General features: G+C 42.3%; 1 protein-coding gene across 1 annotated transcript in view; it reads left to right on the top strand.

Annotated features, from left to right (window-relative positions):
* The window catches only part of LOC110381358 (cytoplasmic aconitate hydratase), a 52,259-nt gene extending 31,384 nt beyond the window's left edge, over nucleotides 1-20,875 (top strand). The window contains exons 11-21 of the mRNA XM_064043419.1: nucleotides 780-942; nucleotides 5,158-5,258; nucleotides 6,794-6,913; nucleotides 7,559-7,715; nucleotides 8,057-8,163; nucleotides 8,909-9,037; nucleotides 9,452-9,588; nucleotides 10,805-10,978; nucleotides 12,684-12,780; nucleotides 13,745-13,930; nucleotides 18,994-20,875. Of these exons, the coding sequence (XP_063899489.1) occupies nucleotides 780-942; nucleotides 5,158-5,258; nucleotides 6,794-6,913; nucleotides 7,559-7,715; nucleotides 8,057-8,163; nucleotides 8,909-9,037; nucleotides 9,452-9,588; nucleotides 10,805-10,978; nucleotides 12,684-12,780; nucleotides 13,745-13,930; nucleotides 18,994-19,104 (1,482 nt within the window). The 3' untranslated portion in view covers nucleotides 19,105-20,875. The remainder of the gene's footprint in view (nucleotides 1-779; nucleotides 943-5,157; nucleotides 5,259-6,793; nucleotides 6,914-7,558; nucleotides 7,716-8,056; nucleotides 8,164-8,908; nucleotides 9,038-9,451; nucleotides 9,589-10,804; nucleotides 10,979-12,683; nucleotides 12,781-13,744; nucleotides 13,931-18,993) is intronic.
* Nucleotides 20,876-24,190: the final 3,315 nt, after the last annotated feature.

Raw genomic sequence — 24,190 nt, 5'->3', positions numbered from 1 at the left:
CTTCCCGCATAATATGAATTAAAAGAAAACTTATTTTTTTTCTGATTTATAAGCTATTTGGATACTGATAAGTCTCATCCGGCTCACCCCAACATATTGGGAATAGGCTATACCGATGAAGTTCAAACAAATGCAAAAAAAGAATAGTTTTGGCGTGAAAGAGGAACAAACATCAACTTGCAATGTTTTACGATTGTATTATTAATAGTAGGATAAAAGATATTTATGCTGTGAGGAATTCATGGCTTTGTAACATCCGGTTTAATGTAAAGCAACGCTTTGCGCTGTCGCATGTCGGTCCGTGGACGGGTGATTATCTATGTGATAACGATTCCACTGTTTCATAAGGCACGTTACATTGGCAGGTCCCGGCTGTCATTTGAACATATTTGGCAGTCGTAACTGTTAGAAGAAGATTCTAGACAATGGAAATATTTCTTTGCTTATATAGCGTTATTGGCAGACAAATCCGGCGTTTTTTTTTCATACTCATTTATTAAATAAGTTTTGAATAATGTTAAGTATTGTCAAAACTTTTTGAATAGCTATTTCACACGGTTTCTCCCTTCTAAGTGGAATAACCACTTTCCGCAACCGGTTAAAAAGCAGCTTATGTCCTTTCTCAGGCTGCAAACTATTTGCGTACCCAAAAAATTTGTTGTGTCCTTTCTTAGGCTCTAAGCTATCTGCGACCCTTAAGTATTTTTTGTTTAAAAGTCCGACAGATACTATTGCTTTTCCATTTCTACACTTAATAATGATCGTCCATTTATTTGCAGGTCGGCTTCAAAGGCTACGGCATATCACCAGCGAACCTCTCAGCATCCGGCAGCTTCAGCTACAGCGACGGCAAAACGTACAGTATCACGCACGGCTCAGTCATCATAGCCGCCATCACCTCCTGCACCAATACCTCGAACCCCAGCGTTATGCTGGGAGCTGGTGAGTTTACTAGCTATACAGTCAGACCTGATGTCTAGCTAGACGGCAAGACGTACAGCAAGCATCACGCACGGCTCAGTCATCATAGCCGCCATCACCTCCTGCACCAATACCTCGAACCCCAGCGTTATGCTGGGAGCTGGTGAGTTTACTAGCTATACAGTCAGACCTGATGTCTAGCTAGACGGCAAGACGTACAGCAAGCATCACGCACGGCTCAGTCATCATAGCCGCCATCACCTCCTGCACCAATACCTCGAACCCCAGCGTTATGCTGGGAGCTGGTGAGTTTACTAGCTATACAGTCAGACCTGATGTCTAGCTAGACGGCAAGACGTACAGCAAGCATCACGCACGGCTCAGTCATCATAGCCGCCATCACCTCCTGCACCAATACCTCGAACCCCAGCGTTATGCTGGGAGCTGGTGAGTTTACTAGCTATACAGTCAGACCTGATGTCTAGCTAGACGGCAAGACGTACAGCATCACGCACGGCTCAGTCATCATAGCCGCCATCACCTCCTGCACCAATACCTCGAACCCCAGCGTTATGCTGGGAGCTGGTGAGTTTACTAGCTATACAGTCAGACCTGATGTCTAGCTAGACGGCAAGACGTACAGCAAGCATCACGCACGGCTCAGTCATCATAGCCGCCATCACCTCCTGCACCAATACCTCGAACCCCAGCGTTATGCTGGGAGCTGGTGAGTTTACTAGCTATACAGTCAGACCTGATGTCTAGCTAGACGGCAAGACGTACAGCAAGCATCACGCACGGCTCAGTCATCATAGCCGCCATCACCTCCTGCACCAATACCTCGAACCCCAGCGTTATGCTGGGAGCTGGTGAGTTTACTAGCTATACAGTCAGACCTGATGTCTAGCTAGACGGCAAGACGTACAGCATCACGCACGGCTCAGTCATCATAGCCGCCATCACCTCCTGCACCAATACCTCGAACCCCAGCGTTATGCTGGGAGCTGGTGAGTTTACTAGCTATACAGTCAGACCTGATGTCTAGCTAGACGGCAAGACGTACAGCAAGCATCACGCACGGCTCAGTCATCATAGCCGCCATCACCTCCTGCACCAATACCTCGAACCCCAGCGTTATGCTGGGAGCTGGTGAGTTTACTAGCTATACAGTCAGACCTGATGTCTAGCTAGACGGCAAGACGTACAGCAAGCATCACGCACGGCTCAGTCATCATAGCCGCCATCACCTCCTGCACCAATACCTCGAACCCCAGCGTTATGCTGGGAGCTGGTGAGTTTACTAGCTATACAGTCAGACCTGATGTCTAGCTAGACGGCAAGACGTACAGCAAGCATCACGCACGGCTCAGTCATCATAGCCGCCATCACCTCCTGCACCAATACCTCGAACCCCAGCGTTATGCTGGGAGCTGGTGAGTTTACTAGCTATACAGTCAGACCTGATGTCTAGCTAGACGGCAAGACGTACAGCAAGCATCACGCACGGCTCAGTCATCATAGCCGCCATCACCTCCTGCACCAATACCTCGAACCCCAGCGTTATGCTGGGAGCTGGTGAGTTTACTAGCTATACAGTCAGACCTGATGTCTAGCTAGACGGCAAGACGTACAGCAAGCATCACGCACGGCTCAGTCATCATAGCCGCCATCACCTCCTGCACCAATACCTCGAACCCCAGCGTTATGCTGGGAGCTGGTGAGTTTACTAGCTATACAGTCAGACCTGATGTCTAGCTAGACGGCAAGACGTACAGCAAGCATCACGCACGGCTCAGTCATCATAGCCGCCATCACCTCCTGCACCAATACCTCGAACCCCAGCGTTATGCTGGGAGCTGGTGAGTTTACTAGCTATACAGTCAGACCTGATGTCTAGCTAGACGGCAAGACGTACAGCATCACGCACGGCTCAGTCATCATAGCCGCCATCACCTCCTGCACCAATACCTCGAACCCCAGCGTTATGCTGGGAGCTGGTGAGTTTACTAGCTATACAGTCAGACCTGATGTCTAGCTAGACGGCAAGACGTACAGCAAGCATCACGCACGGCTCAGTCATCATAGCCGCCATCACCTCCTGCACCAATACCTCGAACCCCAGCGTTATGCTGGGAGCTGGTGAGTTTACTAGCTATACAGTCAGACCTGATGTCTAGCTAGACGGCAAGACGTACAGCAAGCATCACGCACGGCTCAGTCATCATAGCCGCCATCACCTCCTGCACCAATACCTCGAACCCCAGCGTTATGCTGGGAGCTGGTGAGTTTACTAGCTATACAGTCAGACCTGATGTCTAGCTAGACGGCAAGACGTACAGCATCACGCACGGCTCAGTCATCATAGCCGCCATCACCTCCTGCACCAATACCTCGAACCCCAGCGTTATGCTGGGAGCTGGTGAGTTTACTAGCTATACAGTCAGACCTGATGTCTAGCTAGACGGCAAGACGTACAGCAAGCATCACGCACGGCTCAGTCATCATAGCCGCCATCACCTCCTGCACCAATACCTCGAACCCCAGCGTTATGCTGGGAGCTGGTGAGTTTACTAGCTATACAGTCAGACCTGATGTCTAGCTAGACGGCAAGACGTACAGCAAGCATCACGCACGGCTCAGTCATCATAGCCGCCATCACCTCCTGCACCAATACCTCGAACCCCAGCGTTATGCTGGGAGCTGGTGAGTTTACTAGCTATACAGTCAGACCTGATGTCTAGCTAGACGGCAAGACGTACAGCATCACGCACGGCTCAGTCATCATAGCCGCCATCACCTCCTGCACCAATACCTCGAACCCCAGCGTTATGCTGGGAGCTGGTGAGTTTACTAGCTATACAGTCAGACCTGATGTCTAGCTAGACGGCAAGACGTACAGCATCACGCACGGCTCAGTCATCATAGCCGCCATCACCTCCTGCACCAATACCTCGAACCCCAGCGTTATGCTGGGAGCTGGTGAGTTTACTAGCTATACAGTCAGACCTGATGTCTAGCTAGACGGCAAGACGTACAGCAAGCATCACGCACGGCTCAGTCATCATAGCCGCCATCACCTCCTGCACCAATACCTCGAACCCCAGCGTTATGCTGGGAGCTGGTGAGTTTACTAGCTATACAGTCAGACCTGATGTCTAGCTAGACGGCAAGACGTACAGCAAGCATCACGCACGGCTCAGTCATCATAGCCGCCATCACCTCCTGCACCAATACCTCGAACCCCAGCGTTATGCTGGGAGCTGGTGAGTTTACTAGCTATACAGTCAGACCTGATGTCTAGCTAGACGGCAAGACGTACAGCATCACGCACGGCTCAGTCATCATAGCCGCCATCACCTCCTGCACCAATACCTCGAACCCCAGCGTTATGCTGGGAGCTGGTGAGTTTACTAGCTATACAGCTATACACTAGTTGTTTTTCGTTTAATAAAAACACTACAGTGGGATAATAAGTGTCATCATCTTCCGAGCCTTTTTCCCAAACTACGTTGGGGTCGGCTTCCAGTCTAACCGGATGTAGCTGAGTACCAGTGCTTTACAAGGAGCGACTGCCCTATCTGACCCCCTCAACCCAGTTACCCGGGCAACCCAATAACCCATGGTTAGGCTGGTGTCAGACATACTGGCTTCTGACTACTCGTAACGACTGCCAAGGATGTTCGTTGACAGCCGGGACCTACAGTTTAACGTGCCATCCGAAACACAGTCATTGGCGTCTAAGATATACTTAGAAAGTACATACAAACTTTAGAAAAGTTGCATTGGTACTTGCCTGACCTGGAATCGAACCCGCGCCTTCATACTCGAGAGGTTGGTTCTTTGCCCACTAGGCCACCACGACTAATAAGTAATAAGTAGGGATAATAAGTTACGCTCGCTTCTAGAAATCTGCTTGTATCTATTTATGTACTTTATTTCTTCGGTCATACCACCATATTGTTAAATCCTACTAATATTATAAACGCGAAAGTTTGTATGTATGGATGTATGGATGTATGGATGTTTGTTACTCTTTCACTCAAAAACTACTGAATGGATTTTAATGAAACTTTACAATAATATAGCTTATACATCAGAATAACACATAGGCTACAATTTGTAAACATATTGTTCGAAATACTAAACCTGCGCAGACGAAGTCGCGGGCACCAGCTAGTTAGTTATAATTCGACTATCGTTTAAACATGTAATTAATATTCTACATCTTTTCTCCAGGTCTCCTAGCTAAGAAGGCGGTTGAGAACGGTCTAAGCGTGCTCCCGTACATCAAGACTTCGTTATCACCAGGGTCGGGAGTCGTTACTTACTATCTTAGGGTAAGATAGTTTTATAATATGCAACATTAAACGTTAAATACGCAAAACAGACATCCCAATCGATCTTAATGAAATTGACCAAATTCTAAGACCCTAACTATAAAAGTAAAGTTTCTACAAGGTGTTGATTTGCATTTGTGCCATAGTTCAGGAGGAGGACATACAATACGTAAATAATCGATTGGAATTACAGTAGACGGGAAATAGCTAATATGCACTGCTTTTTTTGACATTGTAATGTCGTAGTATTTCAAAAGTAATCCAATTTTGTGAATAATCGTTGCGTATGCTTTTTGCGTTTGCGTGAGGGCGCAGCACGGTTTTAAGGCCAATAGCACACGCGCCAAGTTTAAATACGGCTAGATGACATTGACGGAATACCGAAAAAAAATATTTAAAAATAATTACGTACCAATTTTTTTTGTTGATTTGGGTCGAGAATCATTAGCATAATTATGTCCTTGAATATGGCACGGATGCAAATCAACAGCTTGTATAAGCTGTTTAAGCTCAACTGGAAATTCTGATAATTTCTTGCGTTTGTAGCGACGTGTACCCTACATTAGAAAGTGGTTATCAATTTTCAAGTTTTGTGCTTCAAACTAAAATTATGAAGCTGACGAATTCGTTTGTTAGCTTAAACGCGCAAATCTCTAAAAATAAAAAATAATTTATTCTAAGCAGGCTTAAAATCTATATATGTGTAAACTTATACAGTAGAATCCGGATATAACGACCTTCAAGGGACCGACGATACTATGTCGTACTAACCGGACGACGCACAAAACGGACGGATTATTTCTTAAGTACATAACTTAACTTGTACATACATACATAACTTATGAATACATATTATTATCTTCTTATATATAAAAATGAATTGCTGTTCGTTAGTCTCACTAAAACTCCAGAATGGCTGGACCGATTTGGCTTATTTTGGTTTTAAAATGTTCGTAGAGGTCCAGGGAAGGTTTAAACGATACGAAGATTGTTGGGTCAGCTAGTGTCTTATATATAAAAATGAATTGCTGTTCGTTAGTCTGACTAAAACTCCGGAATGGCTGGACCGATTTGGCTTATTTTGGTTTTAGAATGTTTGTAGAGGTCCAGGGAAGGTTTATTAAACGATACGAACACGGGGCGGGGGGGTGCGAGTGCGTAGGTAAACAAAACATTGCGCGTGTGTCGTTTTAACCGGACGTATTATAATAAATATTGGTCGCTATAAGCAGTTGGTCGCTTAAACCGGAGTCGCACTAAACGGTTATATTGTCTTAGTACCTATATACGAAACCTAACTTGAGTAAAGATTATCGTCGCTAAAACCGATTAGTTGTTATAAGCGAAGTCGTTATATTTGAATTCTACTGTATATTACAATTGGCTGAGTTATTTACTAAAGCAATATAGCACGAAAAAACTTTATGTATTTTTTGTGTGTTTCGTATTTTAAGCTTGCAATAAAGAAAGAGAGAAAGTTACCCAATGAAACAACAGATATTTTTCTATTAATATTTTTATCACATTGTTCACAGGAATCAGGCGTGGTCCCGTACCTAGAGAAGCTAGGTTTTGACATCGTCGGCTACGGCTGTATGACGTGTATCGGCAACTCGGGACCTATTGACGATAATATCGCTAATACTATTGAGAAGGTAAGTTTTTTTATTAAACATAGATCTATAATTAGTTTTTATTTTAAAATTCCGTTCAAAAGTTAAATGCATCTCAAGATTGTTTACTTAGTTAAATACCTTACCTTACCCCCGCACTCAGAGACATTTGATGATTACTTAAGTCACTCCTTATTGACAGATTCTCATAGAAATTTTGCACTAAGGAACGGCTTAAGTAATCATTAAATGTCTCTGAGTGTGTCCATTAGCAAATAGACTTAAACTATGGATTAGTAAATAAAACACTACATGTATAAAGCAAAAACATCACGTTTTTAAGAACATAAAATATTTTTTTCTCCTTTCAATATTCGAAGAATGCATCATCTGTGATTTGCTAAGGTGTTTCTTGCTCCACTTCTCCACACAGGAAGTGGTGAAGGGTGCCCACCCTTTTTGAAAATTTATACCTGTCAACCAACGAAACCTTAATAGGGTCCCGTTATCTCCTTTAGCTACCGAGCCCCAAAAAGACATTTCATAACTATATAATTTACTTATGTAGAGTTTGTTCTACCACTACATTCTATCAAAAACACATAGGCATGGGCTTTTTGGCACTGTATTTTGTAAAATCGACCTTCAAAATCTGTTGATTTTCAACCTAATAACTTTATCTTCTAGAACGAGCTAGTCTGCTGCGGCGTCCTCTCAGGCAACCGTAACTTCGAGGGTAGAATACACCCGAACACACGAGCCAACTACCTCGCCTCGCCGCTACTTGTCATCGCATACGCGCTCGCCGGCACTGTCGACATTGACTTTGAAACACAGCCTATTGGTAAGTAATAATTACCTTTTTGTTACCTAGTTTGTACCTTTTTGTTACCTACTTTTTACCTACTTGTTACCTATTTTTTACCTTTTTGTTACCTACTTTATACCTTTTTGTTACCTACTTTGTACCTAGGTGTTATCTGCTTTTTACTTTTTTGTGACCTACTTTGTACCTTTTAGTTACTACCTTTTGAATACCTTATACCTTTTTATTCAGATATATTTTTAGGGGTATATTTTTTGTGGAAGGAGAAGTACAGATATTGTAAAAAACATAACGCTTCTTGGCAATCGGATAAGAAATAAAGAACTAAACACTTTTTACTAAACATTATTTATTTTCAGGCCACAGACCAGATGGTACTCCCGTCTATCTTCGCGAGATCTGGCCGACCAGAGCCGAGATACAGGAGGTGGAGAACAAACACGTCATCCCCGGCATGTTTAAGGAGGTAAGTCTTTATTTGGTTAGCCGGTTCCTTATAGCATAGCATAGCGGTAATAGGCCAGATGGTTTTTCTGTCTGCCTGAGAGAGATTTTGCCAAATGGGTCCATCTATATAGAAGCTACAGAGCTACAAACACATAGCGGTCACACACACAACTTACAGCCTTCTTATAAACGTGAATTAAATAATAAGTAATACTTAAGGGCTGTTTAAGAAAATTCTTACTTATAAACGTTGCTTAAGCATGTCTTAACTAACATTTAATCACTACTTAAGGCTTTAAGTAGTGATTAGTTAAAATGTTGCTTAGAAGGTGATTAGAGATTTTTATAAGTAAGGGGGTTAATCTTTAAAAATATATTATAACATTTACCTATATTGTCCCACCTTCTATTTAATGAAACCTGAAAATGACGACCCTACAATGGCGCATTGAGTCCATGCTGGACTGGCGAATAATGGTCCCGGGTTCTTTTCCCGGTATGGTCAAATTATTTTGTGTCATGAGTATGTTTCTTTGCCTATGGTCTGGTTGTTACAATATGTATGTACATGTAAATGTAAATAATCAGTTGTCTTAGCACCTATAACACAAGCTAATCAACAGCTTACTACAGAAATAATATAGAATTAAGCAAATTATTGTCAAACTATGTACAAATAAAATTAATAAACAACTCATACGACCAACCGACTGCATGTAAAAATGTTTCCACATTACTATAACATGGTATTTCTCTCCACCCAGGTATACGCTAAAATCGAGCAAGGTTCACCCTCATGGCAGGCGCTTTCAGTGCCGCAGGGCAAACTGTACGGATGGGACCCCAACTCCACTTATATCAAGAGACCTCCGTTCTTTGATGGGATGACCAGGGTGAGTAGTTTAACCAGGTGCTGGAAGGTGTTTCCTCTTTACCCATATACAGGAAACACCTCCCAGCAGAAAGTTGAATTATTTTATTGAGCACGCTAAACTCAGGAGATGTTCTTCCAATTTGAAAAAATATTTCAGTATCAATTGCTCATCATTAATATGAACAGGATTTAGTTTTTGTATTAAAAGTTCCTAAACCGCACTGAAAGTGAAACTGTGGGAATCAGAATAATTACTTTCAAATTTCAAGAATCAAACTTGTTTTAGCGTGAAATAGTATCAGATTCCTACTGGAAAAATGAGTGTTTTTATATAATAATAATTTACCTGCCCAAAGTGTAGATTGTCAATCTACATTAGTTGAAAGATTTTACCTACCTTATTCTTACCTTACCTCCACATATTTTCTTTCAGGAACTAAAACCAATCAAGAGCATACAAAACGCCCGTTGCCTCCTACTCCTGGGTGACTCAGTCACCACGGATCACATCTCGCCAGCCGGTTCTATCGCCAGAAACTGTCCTGCTGCCAGATTCCTGGCTGATAAAGGGTAAGATTATCTGCCTAGGCAGTTTATTTTGTAGGGGGCAGGTGCTTTAATCAGGATGCCATTAAAATAGACACTTAAATGAGGTAAAAAATGCGACTGAACATAGACCATCATCCTCATCCTCCGAGCCTTTTCCCAACTATGTTGAGGTCGGCTTCCAGTCTAACCGCATGCAGCTGAGTACCAGTGTGCCACAAGGAGGGACTGCCTATCTGATCTCCTCAACCCAGTTATCCGGGCATTTCGATAAGTAACATCCCTAGGTAAGACCGGTTGTCAGACTTACGTGCTTCTTACGACTTCCAAAGATTTTCAAATAACAGCTGGAACCCACCAGCTCGTGGCATCCGATACATGGAAGTACTCGTCATGACAAGATGGTCGTCCATCCACGGACACCGCGGCAAGCGTTGCTTAACCTTACCTTTACCTTACCTTTACCTTACCTTTACCTTACCTTTACCTTACCTTTACCTTACCTTTACCTTACCTTTACCTTACCTTTACTTTACCTTACCTTTACTTTTACCTTACCTTTACCTTACCTTTACCTTACTGTTACCTTACCTTTACTTTTACCTTTACCTTTACCTTTACCTTTTACCTTACCTTTTCTTTACTTTTATTTTACCTTTTACTTTTACCTTTTATTTTACCTTACCTTTTACCTTCTTTACCTTTTACCTTTACCTTTTATCTTTATCTTTACCTTACCTTCTTTTATCTTTATTTTACCTTTACCTTTTACCTTTATCTTTACCTTTACCTTTACCTTTACCTTTTATCTTTACCTTTACCTTCTTTACCTTTTATCTTCTTTCTTTACCTTACCTTTACCTTTACTTTACCTTTTTTTTATCTTTATCTTTACCTTTTTATTTACCTTACCTTTACCTTCCTTTACCTTACCTTCTTACCTTTACCTTACCTTTACACCTTTACCTTACCTTTATCTTTACCTTTACCTTACCTTTACCTTACCTTTACCTTACCTTACCTTTACCTTACCTTTACCTTACCTTTACCTTACCTTTACCTTACCTTTACCTTACCTTTACCTTACCTTTACCTTACCTTTACCTTACCTTTACCTTACCTTTACCTTACCTTTACTTTAAATGATCATCATCATCCTCCTGCTCTTATCTCAATATAATTTGGGATCGGCGCAGCACGTTTTTTCCTTATCTTTACCTATCATATGTTTTTATTCTAGTCTAACCCCCCGAGAATTCAACTCATACGGCTCCCGCCGAGGCAACGACGCGATCATGTCCCGCGGAACGTTCGCGAACATTCGGCTCGTGAACAAGATGTCTCCCACCGCCGGGCCCCGCACTACACACCAGCCCAGCGGAGACGTCATGGATATATTCGACGCCGCGCACAGGTCAGTGGGGGAGTGTGATGAGTGAGTGGGGGAGTGGAACATTCCCCTCGTGAACAAGATGTCTCCCACCGCCGGGCCCCGCACTACACACCAGCCCAGCGGAGACGTCATGGATATATTCGACGCCGCGCACAGGTCAGTGGGGGAGTGTGATGAGTGAGTGGGGAGTGGAACATTCCCTCGTGAACAAGATGTCTCCCACCGCCGGGCCCCGCACTACACACCAGCCCAGCGGAGACGTCATGGATATATTCGACGCCGCGCACAGGTCAGTGGGGAGTGTGATGAGTGAGTGGGGAGTGGAACATTCCCTCGTGAACAAGATGTCTCCCACCGCCGGGCCCCGCACTACACACCAGCCCAGCGGAGACGTCATGGATATATTCGACGCCGCGCACAGGTCAGTGGGGGAGTGTGATGAGTGAGTGGGGGAGTGGAACATTCCCCTCGTGAACAAGATGTCTCCCACCGCCGGGCCCCGCACTACACACCAGCCCAGCGGAGACGTCATGGATATATTCGACGCCGCGCACAGGTCAGTGGGGAGTGTGATGAGTGAGTGGGGAGTGGAACATTCCCTCGTGAACAAGATGTCTCCCACCGCCGGGCCCCGCACTACACACCAGCCCAGCGGAGACGTCATGGATATATTCGACGCCGCGCACAGGTCAGTGGGGAGTGTGATGAGTGAGTGGGGAGTGGAACATTCCCTCGTGAACAAGATGTCTCCCACCGCCGGGCCCCGCACTACACACCAGCCCAGCGGAGACGTCATGGATATATTCGACGCCGCGCACAGGTCAGTGGGGGAGTGTGATGAGTGAGTGGGGGAGTGGAACATTCCCCTCGTGAACAAGATGTCTCCCACCGCCGGGCCCCGCACTACACACCAGCCCAGCGGAGACGTCATGGATATATTCGACGCCGCGCACAGGTCAGTGGGGGAGTGTGATGAGTGAGTGGGGGAGTGGAACATTCCCCTCGTGAACAAGATGTCTCCCACCGCCGGGCCCCGCACTACACACCAGCCCAGCGGAGACGTCATGGATATATTCGACGCCGCGCACAGGTCAGTGGGGAGTGTGATGAGTGAGTGGGGAGTGGAACATTCCCTCGTGAACAAGATGTCTCCCACCGCCGGGCCCCGCACTACACACCAGCCCAGCGGAGACGTCATGGATATATTCGACGCCGCGCACAGGTCAGTGGGGGAGTGTGATGAGTGAGTGGGGGAGAGTGAGTTTTGGAGAGTGAGTTTTGGAGAGAGGATAGTGAGTTCGGGAGGCAGGGTCAACGCCTCCATAGGCTGCGGGATGCGGGTAGTTACCGCAGCCCTGGTACATAAAAAGTCTACGACGGTACACGACGGTGTTTAGTCAGTAAGAGTCTGACACTCCCTCACCGCGCGTAACCCACAGCGGGAGGGGGCATTTGATGATTTTTGACGTCGTTAAAGGAGTGAGTTCGGGTCAACGAAGAGAGAGTGGTAATCAAAGATTGTAAGTTAGAGAGAGGGAAAATGGGTTTGAAAGATATCTTATGTCAGTTTAAGTAATATTTCTTAGGGTAAATTAAAGAGAGAGAAGTGGTAGTAAGTGTAAGGACAGAAGTATTAATTACAAACGCTTAGACTGAGTTAGACGGAGCGAGTAAGAGACACACTCACAAACTTTTACGTTATTTACACACTGTTCATTTTCGACAGATATGCTACAGAAGGCGTACCCCTAATTGCCGTGGTCGGTAAAGACTACGGTTCAGGATCCAGTCGTGATTGGGCTGCTAAGGGACCTTATCTATTGGTAAGTATTATTTATTATATGGGTATGTTTATGTAACTTTACGTCATCTTTTCTAATAATGGTACAAGTCTTATTAAATTCTTGGTACATGCAAGACAAATGTGTTTAGAAAGGAAATAATGTACAAAAGAAAATTAGGAACTTCACTGATTGCACACTTGTTCCTTCAGATATTGACGAAAATATTAACTTATCCGAAGTTGGTTACTATTGATTTATATACCGGTCAAGTACATGAAGGGTTTCGTAAAATCTAAATATGCGTAAAATAAACAAATTGGCGCTTTTGTTATGTGAGTTGTTAAATCGGCAATAATAGTAGATCATCTGTGAAAAAATCAACTATCTAACTATAACTTCATCATGCCTTATGTACTTATTACCTACTAGCTGTTGCCCGCGACTTCGTCTGCGTGGGCAATATAGAATTTCCAATTTCGTTTATTTAATCGTTCATTGCTCAACCCCTGTGGGTGATAGCGTGATAATATATAGCCTATGTGTTGAACCGGCCTCCAGGTAATAGTCATGCAAAATTTGATTTAAATCCATGCAGTACTTTTTGAGTTTATCCGAGACAAACATACAGACAAACAGATAAACAGACATACAGACAAAAATTCAAAAAACTACATATTTGGGTTCAGAATCGATCATGGATCACCCCCCAAGTATTCTTTAAAAAAAATATTCAATGTACAGTTTTGACTTTCCTATCATTTTATTATATGTATAGATGTTTGCAATAAATAAATTTGAGTTTGAGTTTGATAACGATCTGTGAGATACAGCCTGGTAACAGACAGCCAAGTCTTAGTAATAGTCCCCTTTAACCCTTTCAGTACGTAACCCTAAATAGCCTAGGCCTCACTTCCTATCAGCTAGGAAGGATTTCTTCCGATCAGCAAAGTTATTTGGTGAAAATCTTTACTTTTTACTTACCAATTTTTCTCTTGTTTTCCAGGGTATTCGCGCAGTAATAGCAGAATCATTCGAGCGTATCCACAGGGCAAACCTAGTAGGCATGGGCATCATCCCGCTGCAGTTCTTGCCCGGGCAGTCCGCCGACTCGTTCGCACTGGACGGCTCCGAGCAGTACAGTGTTCACGTGCCGGAGAACATCGCCCCGGGGGACCTGTTGACTGTGCAGGTCAGATCATACTAATATGTATCTAAAACTAGCTTTTTACAGCGTCCCAAAATATCTATACTAATATATTATAGAGAAAACATCAGACCTACTTACCGCACCCGGATAAATTACTCTAATTACAAGCCTAATTTACTCGGGGATAGAGTGTAATTTTGGAGCTTTTAGTGTAAAAACAAACAAAAAAATGTAAAAAAAATGTCTTTTGTTATATTAGTATTGTTATTTATCCAGATGCGGGAAGTTGTTCCCTTATGACTCTGTACACAGCTAGTATATACTATCTTATCTATTAATATTACTTATGACTTTTTATAATTCAAGAATAGCCGATAAAATTGGCTGTAGTTTTTATCCCTATCCGGATGCGGTAAGTAGGTTAATTACTAGTCTGTAGTCTATAATACCCTTGCCCGGGCAAGCCCAGTAGGCATGGGCATCATCCCGCTGCAGTTCTTGCCCGGGCAGTCCGCCGACTCGTTCGCACTGGACGGCTGCGAGCAGTACAGTGTTCACGTGCCGGAGAACATCGCCCCGGGGGACCTGTTGACTGTGCAGGTCAGATAGTACTAATATATATCTAAAACTAGCTTTTTACAGCGTCCTGAAGGAACAACTTCCAGCACCTGGATAAAATATCTATACTAATTTATAGTTATCGGCACGAATCTTGAGCTCTGACCTTCACCTGCGCAGAAGTAATTTATTAAGTCCGTTTGGTGGTATGAAGTGAGGCGCGGGGGCTAAAGCGGTGATTGGCCCGCAGTGCATCGCGTCATAGCCGTCACTCGGGATTGTTTCTTTGCTAATAAATCACTTCTGTGCAGGTGAAGGTCAGAGCTCAAGATTCGTGCCGATAACTATACTAGCTTTTTCTCGCGTTCTATAGTAACTATTTCCAGCACCTGGCTAAAATATCTAGACTAATATAACACTAGAGTATTTTTTTGTTTGTTTCTACACTAAAGGCTCCGAAACTACACTCTATCCATAGACGAGCAATTACAGTAATTTTATCCAGGTGCGGTAAGTAGGTATACCCCGAGTAACATAGACAACTAATTAGCGTAATTTATCCGGGTGCGGTAAGTAGGTTAATGACTAGTCTGTAGTCTATAATACCCTTGCCCGGGCAAGCCCAGTAGGCATGGGCATCATCCCGCTGCAGTTCTTGCCCGGGCAGTCCGCCGACTCGTTCGCACTGGACGGCTCCGAGCAGTACAGTGTTCACGTGCCGGAGAACATCGCCCCGGGGGACCTGTTGACTGTGCAGGTCAGATACTACTAATATGTATCTAAAACTAGCTTTTTACAGCATCCTTAGGGTACTATTTCCGGCACCTGGATAAAATATAGCCTTAAGTGTATAAACAAACAAAAAATTACTCTTGTATCTTTATGATATTAGTATAGATATTTTACATTATAACTCAAAAGTTGCTGAACCAATTCGCAGTAGTTTTTATCCCTATCCAGCTGCGGGAAGATGGTTACACTTATCTCAGAATAAACTAGTCTAAAGTTTGTAATAACGGTTTTAGGAATTACATAGATTTCCTAGGAATTGCATACAATGATGGATTACATACATTTCCGTTAACGTATCCACTAGAAGCTCCAAAACTACACTCTATCTCCGAGTAACGTAAGCTTGTATATACAGAATTACAGCAACTTATCCAGGTGCGGTAAGTAGGTTTAATCGCTCTGTAGTCTATAATACCCTTGCCCGGGCAAGCCCAGTAGGCATGGGCATCATCCCGCTGCAGTTCTTGCCCGGGCAGTCCGCCGACTCGTTCGCACTGGACGGCTCCGAGCAGTACAGTGTTCACGTGCCGGAGAACATCGCCCCGGGGGACCTGTTGACTGTGCAGGTCAGATCATACTAATATGTATCTAAAACTAGCTTTTTACAGCATCCTTAGGGTACTATTTCCGGCACCTGGATAAAATATAGCCTTAAGTGTATAAACAAACAAAAAATTACTCTTGTATCTTTATGATATTAGTATAGATATTTTACATTATAACTCAAAAGTTGCTGAACCAATTCGCAGTAGTTTTTATCCCTATCCAGCTGCGGGAAAATGGTTACACTTATCTCAGAATAAACTAGTCTAAAGTTTGTAATAACGGTTTTAGGAATTACATAGATTTCCTAGGAATTGCATACAATGATGGATTACATACATTTCCGTTAACGTATCCACTAGAAGCTCCAAAACTACACTCTATCTCCGAGTAACGTAAGCTTGTATATACAGAATTACAGCAACTTATCCAGGTGCGGTAAGTAGGTTTAATCGCTCTGTAGTCTATAATACCCTTGCCCGGGCAAGCCCAGTAGGCATGGGCATCATCCCGCTGCAGTTCTTGCCCGGGCAGTCCGCCGACTCGTTCGCACTGGACGGCTCCGAGCAGTACAGTGTTCACGTGCCGGAGAACATCGCCCCGGGGGACCTGTTGACTGTGCAGGTCAGATCGTAGTAATATATATCTAAAACTAAAGCTTATTACAGCGTTCTGAGGTAACTATTTCCAGCATCTGGATAAAATATCTATAGGTACTAATATATAGTTATCGGCACGAATGTTGAGCTCTGACCTTCACCTGCGCAGAAGTGATTTATAGGGTCCCTTTTGTGGTATAAAGTGAGGCGCGGAGGCTATGAGGCTATGCGGGGGCGGTGATTGGCCCGCAGTGCATCGCGTCATAGCCGTCACTCGGGATTGGTTCTTTGCTAATAAATTACTTCCGCGCAGATGTAGGTCAGAGCTCAAGATTCGTGCCGATAACTATAATGAAGAGTATTTTTTTTAATTATATTTATGCACTAATTGCTCCAAAATTACACTCTATCCCCGAGTAACTTAGGCTTGTAATTACAGTAATTTATCCGGGTGCGGTAAGTAGGTTTAATCGCTTTGTAGTCTGTAATACCCTTGCCCGGGCAAGCCCAGTAGGCATGGGCATCATCCCACTGCAGTTCTTGCCCGGGCAGTCCGCCGACTCGTTCGCACTGGACGGCTGCGAGCAGTACAGTGTTCACGTGCCGGAGAACATCGCCCCGGGGGACCTGTTGACTGTGCAGGTCAGATCATACTAATATATATCTAAAACTAGCTTATTACAGCGTCCTGAGGGAACAACTTTCAGCACCTAGATAAAATATCTATACTAATATATATAGTTATCGGCACGAATCTTGAGCTCTGACCTTCACCTGCGCAGAAGTAATTTATTAAGTCCGTTTGGTGGTATGAAGTGAGGCGCGGGGGCTAAAGCGGTGATTGGCCCGCAGTGCATCGCGTCATAGCCGTCACTCGGGATTGGTTCTTTGCTAATAAATCACTTCTGCGCAGATGTAGGTCAGAGCACAAGATTCGTGCCGATAAATATACTAGCCTTTTCTCGCGTTCTAAGGTAACTATTTCCAGCATCTGGATAAAATATCTATACTAATGTAACAAAAAGATTTTTATGTTTGTTTATACACTAAAGGCTCCTAAACTACACTCTATCCATAGACGAGCAATTACAGTAGTTTTATCCGGTTGCGGTAAGTAGGTATACCCCGAGTAACATAGACAAATAATTAGCGTAATTTATCCGAGTGCGGTAAGTAGGTTAATTACTAGTCTGTAGTCTGTAATACCCTTGCCCGGGCAAGCCCAGTAGGCATGGGCATCATCCCGCTGCAGTTCTTGCCCGGGCAGTCCGCCGACTCGTTCGCACTGGACGGCTGCGAGCAGTACAGTGTTCACGTGCCGGAGAACATCGCCCCGGGGGACCTGTTGACTGTGCAGGTCAGATCATACTAATATATAGCTAGATAATAATATAAAACTAGCTTTTTACAGCGTCCTAAGAGAACTCAAAATCAAAATTCGTTTATTCAAACTTGGCTGCAAAACAGCACTTTTCGAACTTCAGAAATTTACAAAAAAAAATAATTTATAAATTGATATATTTACGAAAATGTGGACGTAAAATATTACAATTTATCTCCCGTTTAGAATCTTACAAAATTTTATAAACTTCCTAGTAAATTGATAAACTTACGGATCTTGTTATTTTCCGGTCACATATGTACGGTAGACTGCACATCAGTGGTAACTGTCATGCACCTTAACACAATAGTAATAAGCACGATTTTCCTATAAAACTGTTACCACTGACCTGACGTTGACGTACAAGCTGGTTTTCAGTGTCTTGAGGGTACTACTTACGGCATCTGGATAAAATAATGTTTTATCTTTATGATATTAGTAGGTATAGATAAAGTCACTAATATAGCATAATATTGCCACGGGTGCTCTGTTGACTGTGCCAGTGAGGATTTCATTCCTAAAACCAGCTACTTTCGGGGGGAAGTACTTCGCGCAGCTGGATAAAATATATTCTACGTCTGTCTCCCGATTCTAAGCTATAATCATCGGCAGGGATATTGAGCGCTGACCTCTACCTGCGCAGAAGTGATTTATAGGGTCTAACTTCCACTATTCCGCCGAGCGCTCAATATCCGTGCCGATACTTGTACCTTCCCGCCAATTTTCAGCCGTTCTTGAGTTGTAAATAATTACATTATAACACGATTAATTATTACGATTTATTTATTTATTTCGATAAAAAGATAACTAACACGATTTGACGCTGGGTCACATCTGGTAATCATGAGTTCCTCCGTATTTCGGAAGGCACAATAAATTGGTGGGTCCCGTCTGACATTTGAACATCTTTGACAGTCGTTACGGGTAGTCAGAAGCCAGTAAGTCTGACAACCAGTCTTACCAAGGCTAGGCCAGGTAACTAGGTTGAGACAGTCAGACAGGCAGTCCCTCCTTGTGGCACACTGGTACTCAGCTGCATCCAGTTAGACTGGAAGCCGACCCCAACATGATGATGATGATGATAATAAATGTTTTTGATGTTTTCATATGTATTGGTTTATAAGTATTGTCATATTAAATTATGTATGTATTGTATTTTCTATGGACCCAAGTTGCCTGATGTAAAAGAACAAATAAAATAAAAAAACTAATATATTTCTTTTTGTCCACAGGTGAGCAACGGACAGACATTCCAAGTTAAGGTGCGTTTCGATACCGAAGTGGATCTAACCTACTTCAAAAACGGTGGTATTCTCAACTACATGATCAGAAAGATGCTGTAAATTGTGTATACAGATATATGTATAGATTAGAAATATAGATAGATGATGAAACACTTTGTTTCTTAAAATATTGAGAACAAAAATTTTTGTAGGTGCTTGCTTACCGCGGTCAGTGTTGTGATGGGTGACCTTTTTCTAAAAATTATGTCAAATAACTTTGTCTCTCTAATTTGACAGATGTTGACACTCTGTTTATTGAAATGTTAAATAATAATAAAAAAATAATAGGTGCTTACCGCAGTCTATGAAATGATGGGTGACCGTTTTCAAAAAGTTCGTCAAATAACTTTGTTTCTCTGATATGACAGATAACAACACTATTAAAATATTTAAAACAATACATAGGTGCTTACCGCAGTCTCCGTAATGATGGGTAACCGTTTTCAAAAAAGGTGCTTACCGCAGTCTTCGTAATGATGGGTGACCGTTTTCAAAAAAGGTGCTTACCGCGGTCCCTCCGATGATGGGTAAGCGTTTTCAAAAAAGGTGCTTACCGCGGTCAGTGCAATGGTGGGTGACCGTATTCAAAATAGGTGCTTACCGCGGTCTCCGATGATGGGTAACGGTTTTCGAAAAAGGTGTTTACCGCGGTCTGTATCCTCAGACATTCGTTTATTTTTGTGTATAATATTTTAATAAACAAAGTTTATATAAGGTTGTTTTAATACAATAAAAATGGTATGCTTGTATTTATAATTAAGAGACCAATTTTCTAAATATCATTTGATTAATGGATTTGAACAAAATGACTAGCGGAGATGTCATAACGCAAAATCTCCTAAGAGAGTAGCGCGACAACATGCGGGGCGAGGGACGAGGAACGTTACTATACCCTATTCGCGGAGCCATGAGCCAAAAGGTAAACAAACCATAAAAAGGGTCCTTTATAAGTCTCGATTTAAGTAATGTACATCTATAATATAAAAATGAATCGCAAAATGTGTTGGTAAGCGCATAACTCAACAACGCCTGGACCAATTTGGCTAATTCTTTTTTTGTTGTTTGTTATTGTCAGGAGAAGGTTCTTGTGAAAAAAAAAATAGGGTAAAGTAGAGAAGTCAGTTGACGGGAGCGAAGCCGCGGGCAAAAGCTAGTGTTTTATAAAAATAACTACGAAAGTAATACACTGACAACATTAGAAATGATATTTTAGAACGATGTCTGTAGAACTTTTTATCCTTTCAGACTTATTTGAAATCAAATATTATAAATTAATGTCGTAAATTACTTTCTTAATTTTAATTAAATAAAAGAACCTAAAAGACTTGACTGTCAAAATTGGAACCCTACTAAATTGTAGACCACAGATACTGCGAACATTTTACATAAAAATGTGACGTTTTGTCATCGGTCGGGTTATACCCGCCATCTTGAAAAAGTGTCATTCTTTGTTCACATTTTGGCTCATGGCTCCGTGAATAGGCTATAACTCCGCCCATTATTTTCAAAATAAAATCACCAATCAATCAAGACCAATCTTTGACAGATTGGTTTTGGTTTGACAAGGAACCCGAACGCCTCGTTAGTTCTAGTAACTGATCACGTCTACCGTACGTTGCTTGAGCTACAAGAAGGCGCCTGACCTACCTGCCTTATGGCATCTCCGCTATGTTTCCTTCGTCCGAGAAAAATGTATTATCCATTAATAAAATGATATTTCTTCAAATAAGTATGTAAGTCGGTTTAAGGGTATTTTTTTTTGTAATTTATTTACATTTTTATTATTTTATAGTTATCAAGGGTTTTTATAAAGAACTTATTATAAGAGAAATTTTGTTTTAATATCCATTTATCCTTACATAATCCCTACTAATATTAAAAATGCGAAAGTAACTCTGTCTGTCTGTTACGCTTTCACGTTTAAACCTTTGAACTGTAAGTAATAGATTACTAGCTTCCGCACGCGACTTCGCCCGCGTAGAGTTCGATTATAACGCGTTTCCAAGAGAATTCTTCAAAAGTCCGGGATAAAAACTATCCTATGTTCTATCTCAAGGTCAACTCTATCTCTGTACCAAATTTTATTAAAATCAGTTCAGTGGTTTAGACGTGAAAGCGTAACAGACAGACAAATAGAGTTACTTTCGCATTTATAATATTAGTAGGGATAAACAACAAAGTAACTATGTCTGTCGCACTTTCATGCCAAAACTGCTGACCCGATTTAAATGAAAGGTACACAGATAGTCTAGAATCTGAGAAAGGATATAGGCTTCTTTATATCCGACTACAGTAAGTAGTTTCGTGGAACCACAGAGAACATCTAGTAGAGTAAAACAATGATTCCATAGAATTGTTCTATATAAATCCTCTAAGTTTTACAATATATGGTCACATTTTACATATCTATACTAATATAATAAAACTGAAGAGTTTGAACGAGCTAATCTCGGGAAATACTAGGCCAATTTGAAAAATTATTTCAGTGTTAGATAGCCCATTTATCGAAGTTGCTTTTTATCTGTATCATACACGTATGAAGATTCGATCAAAGAGTTAAAATCATGTTTAGATACCTATTAAAAAATCTGAAATATAAGTATTTGTTATATTTTATTATTTCTGTGGTTTTATTTGTCTTCTTCTACCCCTATACTAATCTTCAAAATTGGTACATCTGTTCTTAGTGTGTAGTAGTGGTGGCCTAGTGGGTAAAAGGACCAACCTCTCAAGTATGAGAGTGTGGGTTCAATTCCAGGTCAGGCAAGTACCAATGCAACTTTTCTAAGTTTGTATGTACTTTCTAAGTATATCTTGGACGCCAATGGCTGATAAAAAGGCGAAGGAAAACATTTTGAGGAAACCTGGACTATAAAGTCTGAAATCACCAACCCGCATTGAGCAAGCGTGGTGAGAGTTACACATCTATAAAACCGACCAAATGCGAAAGATTTAAATGAAAAAAACGGCCAAAAATCATGTCAATGAGGGAGTTTCTTGCTTCTTTAAAGTTCTTTCCCTGACGTCTAGAGGGCGCTTTCTCTAAGCACGTTGCTATAGGGAACGAAGCGCCATAAGAGTATAGAGAGTATATGAGGGGAGTACATAAGAGTTTATATAAGGGGAGTACATAAGTGAAGTTCACAAGACCATGTAAAACAGGAGAACACAAGCGATTATATTAGGAGAGTTCATAAGATTATGTATAACAGGAGTATATTAGGGGAGTACATAAGAGTATGTATAACAGAAGTACATAGGTATGCGAGTTTATAAGGGGAGCCGTTGATTTGCATCTGTGCAATATTTCAGCTAGTCGAGCCTGATGCAGCTGAGTACTAGTGTGCCACAAGGAGCGACTGCCAACCCAATGCCCCTAAATAAGACTGGTTGTCAGACTTACTGGCTTCTGACTACCCGTAACGACTGTCAAGGATGTTCAATGACAGCCGGGACCTACAGTTTATCGTGCCTTCTGAAACATGGAGGAACTCGTCATAACAAGATGGTCTACGCCAAGCGTTGCTTAACCTTATGATCGATCGATTAGGCTTTGACTTAGCCACGAGCTCTCAAGACGGAAAAAATCATCTTCCGAGCCTTTTTCCCAACTATGTTGGGGTCGGCTTCCAGTCTAACCGGATGCAGCTGAGTACCAGTGTGTCACAAGGAGCGACTGCCCTATCTGACCGCCTCAACCCAGTTACCCAGGCACCCAATACCCCTTGATTAAGACGGAACAAACGATGTGATTACAAATAACTTACAAACAATGTTAAACATCCGCTTATGCGAGATAAATTCTCATACAATTAATAACATATATATTTACTAATAACATTGGATTTACAAACAACGCGATCTTGTGAATGAAATACGAATATATGATTATTTGCTCGCGGTTTCGACTGCCATAATGACGCAAAGAATTGAAAGATGAATATGGAGTCTGGTTGACCTCCGCAGCTCATTTACTTGGACACCCCGATATCTCGTTAAACTTTCTGGCTACAGACCACCTGTAACGACTGCCAAAGATGTTCAAATGATAGCCGGGACCCACCAATTTAAAGTCCTTTCCGAAACTAAATTCTATGTAACGATTGTTTCCTATTTATGTTTCTTTTTCTTCAGTTAGGAAATCATCGGGAGACCCCTCCCGCTGTGGGTCTGTGTCTCCCCCTCATGAGATAAGGCATCTGTGGTCCAATACAAACATAATGATGATGTCCTCCTAGCCGATTATCGGCTACGGCAGCTGCTGTTCTTATATAAGGAGATTAGCCAACTGCGCAAGACATAGGTGCACGAGCATTAGCTTGGACACATTTGCACTCACTATTCCTTCACTCTCATAGCGCGATGGGACGACAATCCGACACCACCGGAGAGAGATCACAAGCAGGACCGACATTAACGTGCTCTCCGATGCACGGGTGTATCAGTCACCAACTTTCAGACTACAGGCTGCTTTGTAGAAGTAGCTAAAACCCAAAAAGCGATTTGAACCCGAGACCTCGTACACAGCAGTTGCGCTTGCGACCACTAGACCAACGAGGCAGTCAAACCTACCGCAATACAAACAAGGGGCCGATTCTCCTAAGTAATAATGTCAAAATTGAATGGAAATCAAATCGCAATATGATCGCAATTATAGTTTTAACCATATCGGGCATTCTGCTACTACTATAAGACCAATCGTATTCCAACGACATTCGATTGGTTTGCGATTGGTCTGCTATTTTGGTGATTTTGGTCTTTACAGTAGTTTGCTCTACAATTATATTGCAATCGTAAATCATTTGCAGACAAAATGATTCATTATTGAATGACAGAAAAGGATATTTCAAAGAATAAATAGTGGAATGCCACATACGCTTCAACCGTAATCGAGACGCGATTGGATCGCAGTCGAATGTGAATCGTATGTCGCTTAAGTAAAATTAGGAGAATCGGGCCCCAGCTCATAATATTGTAAACAGACTTCATATTACAATCCATTTGGTAACATCAGTGTCGGATGTCAAAATACATAAACAAACATACAGGTTAGTATATTTTGAGAGCACGCCTTACAACACAGTTAGTAATACTTTACAATTAATAGTGATTACACGTGTAGTCAGGATATTAAAATTAATTAAAA

Source organism: Helicoverpa armigera, chromosome 31 (genome assembly GCF_030705265.1).
Source record: "Helicoverpa armigera isolate CAAS_96S chromosome 31, ASM3070526v1, whole genome shotgun sequence".
NCBI classification, from domain to species: Eukaryota; Metazoa; Arthropoda; class Insecta; order Lepidoptera; family Noctuidae; genus Helicoverpa; species Helicoverpa armigera.
Note: the sequence above shows the minus strand (reverse complement) of the source record. Positions and strands in the feature narration are given on the sequence as shown.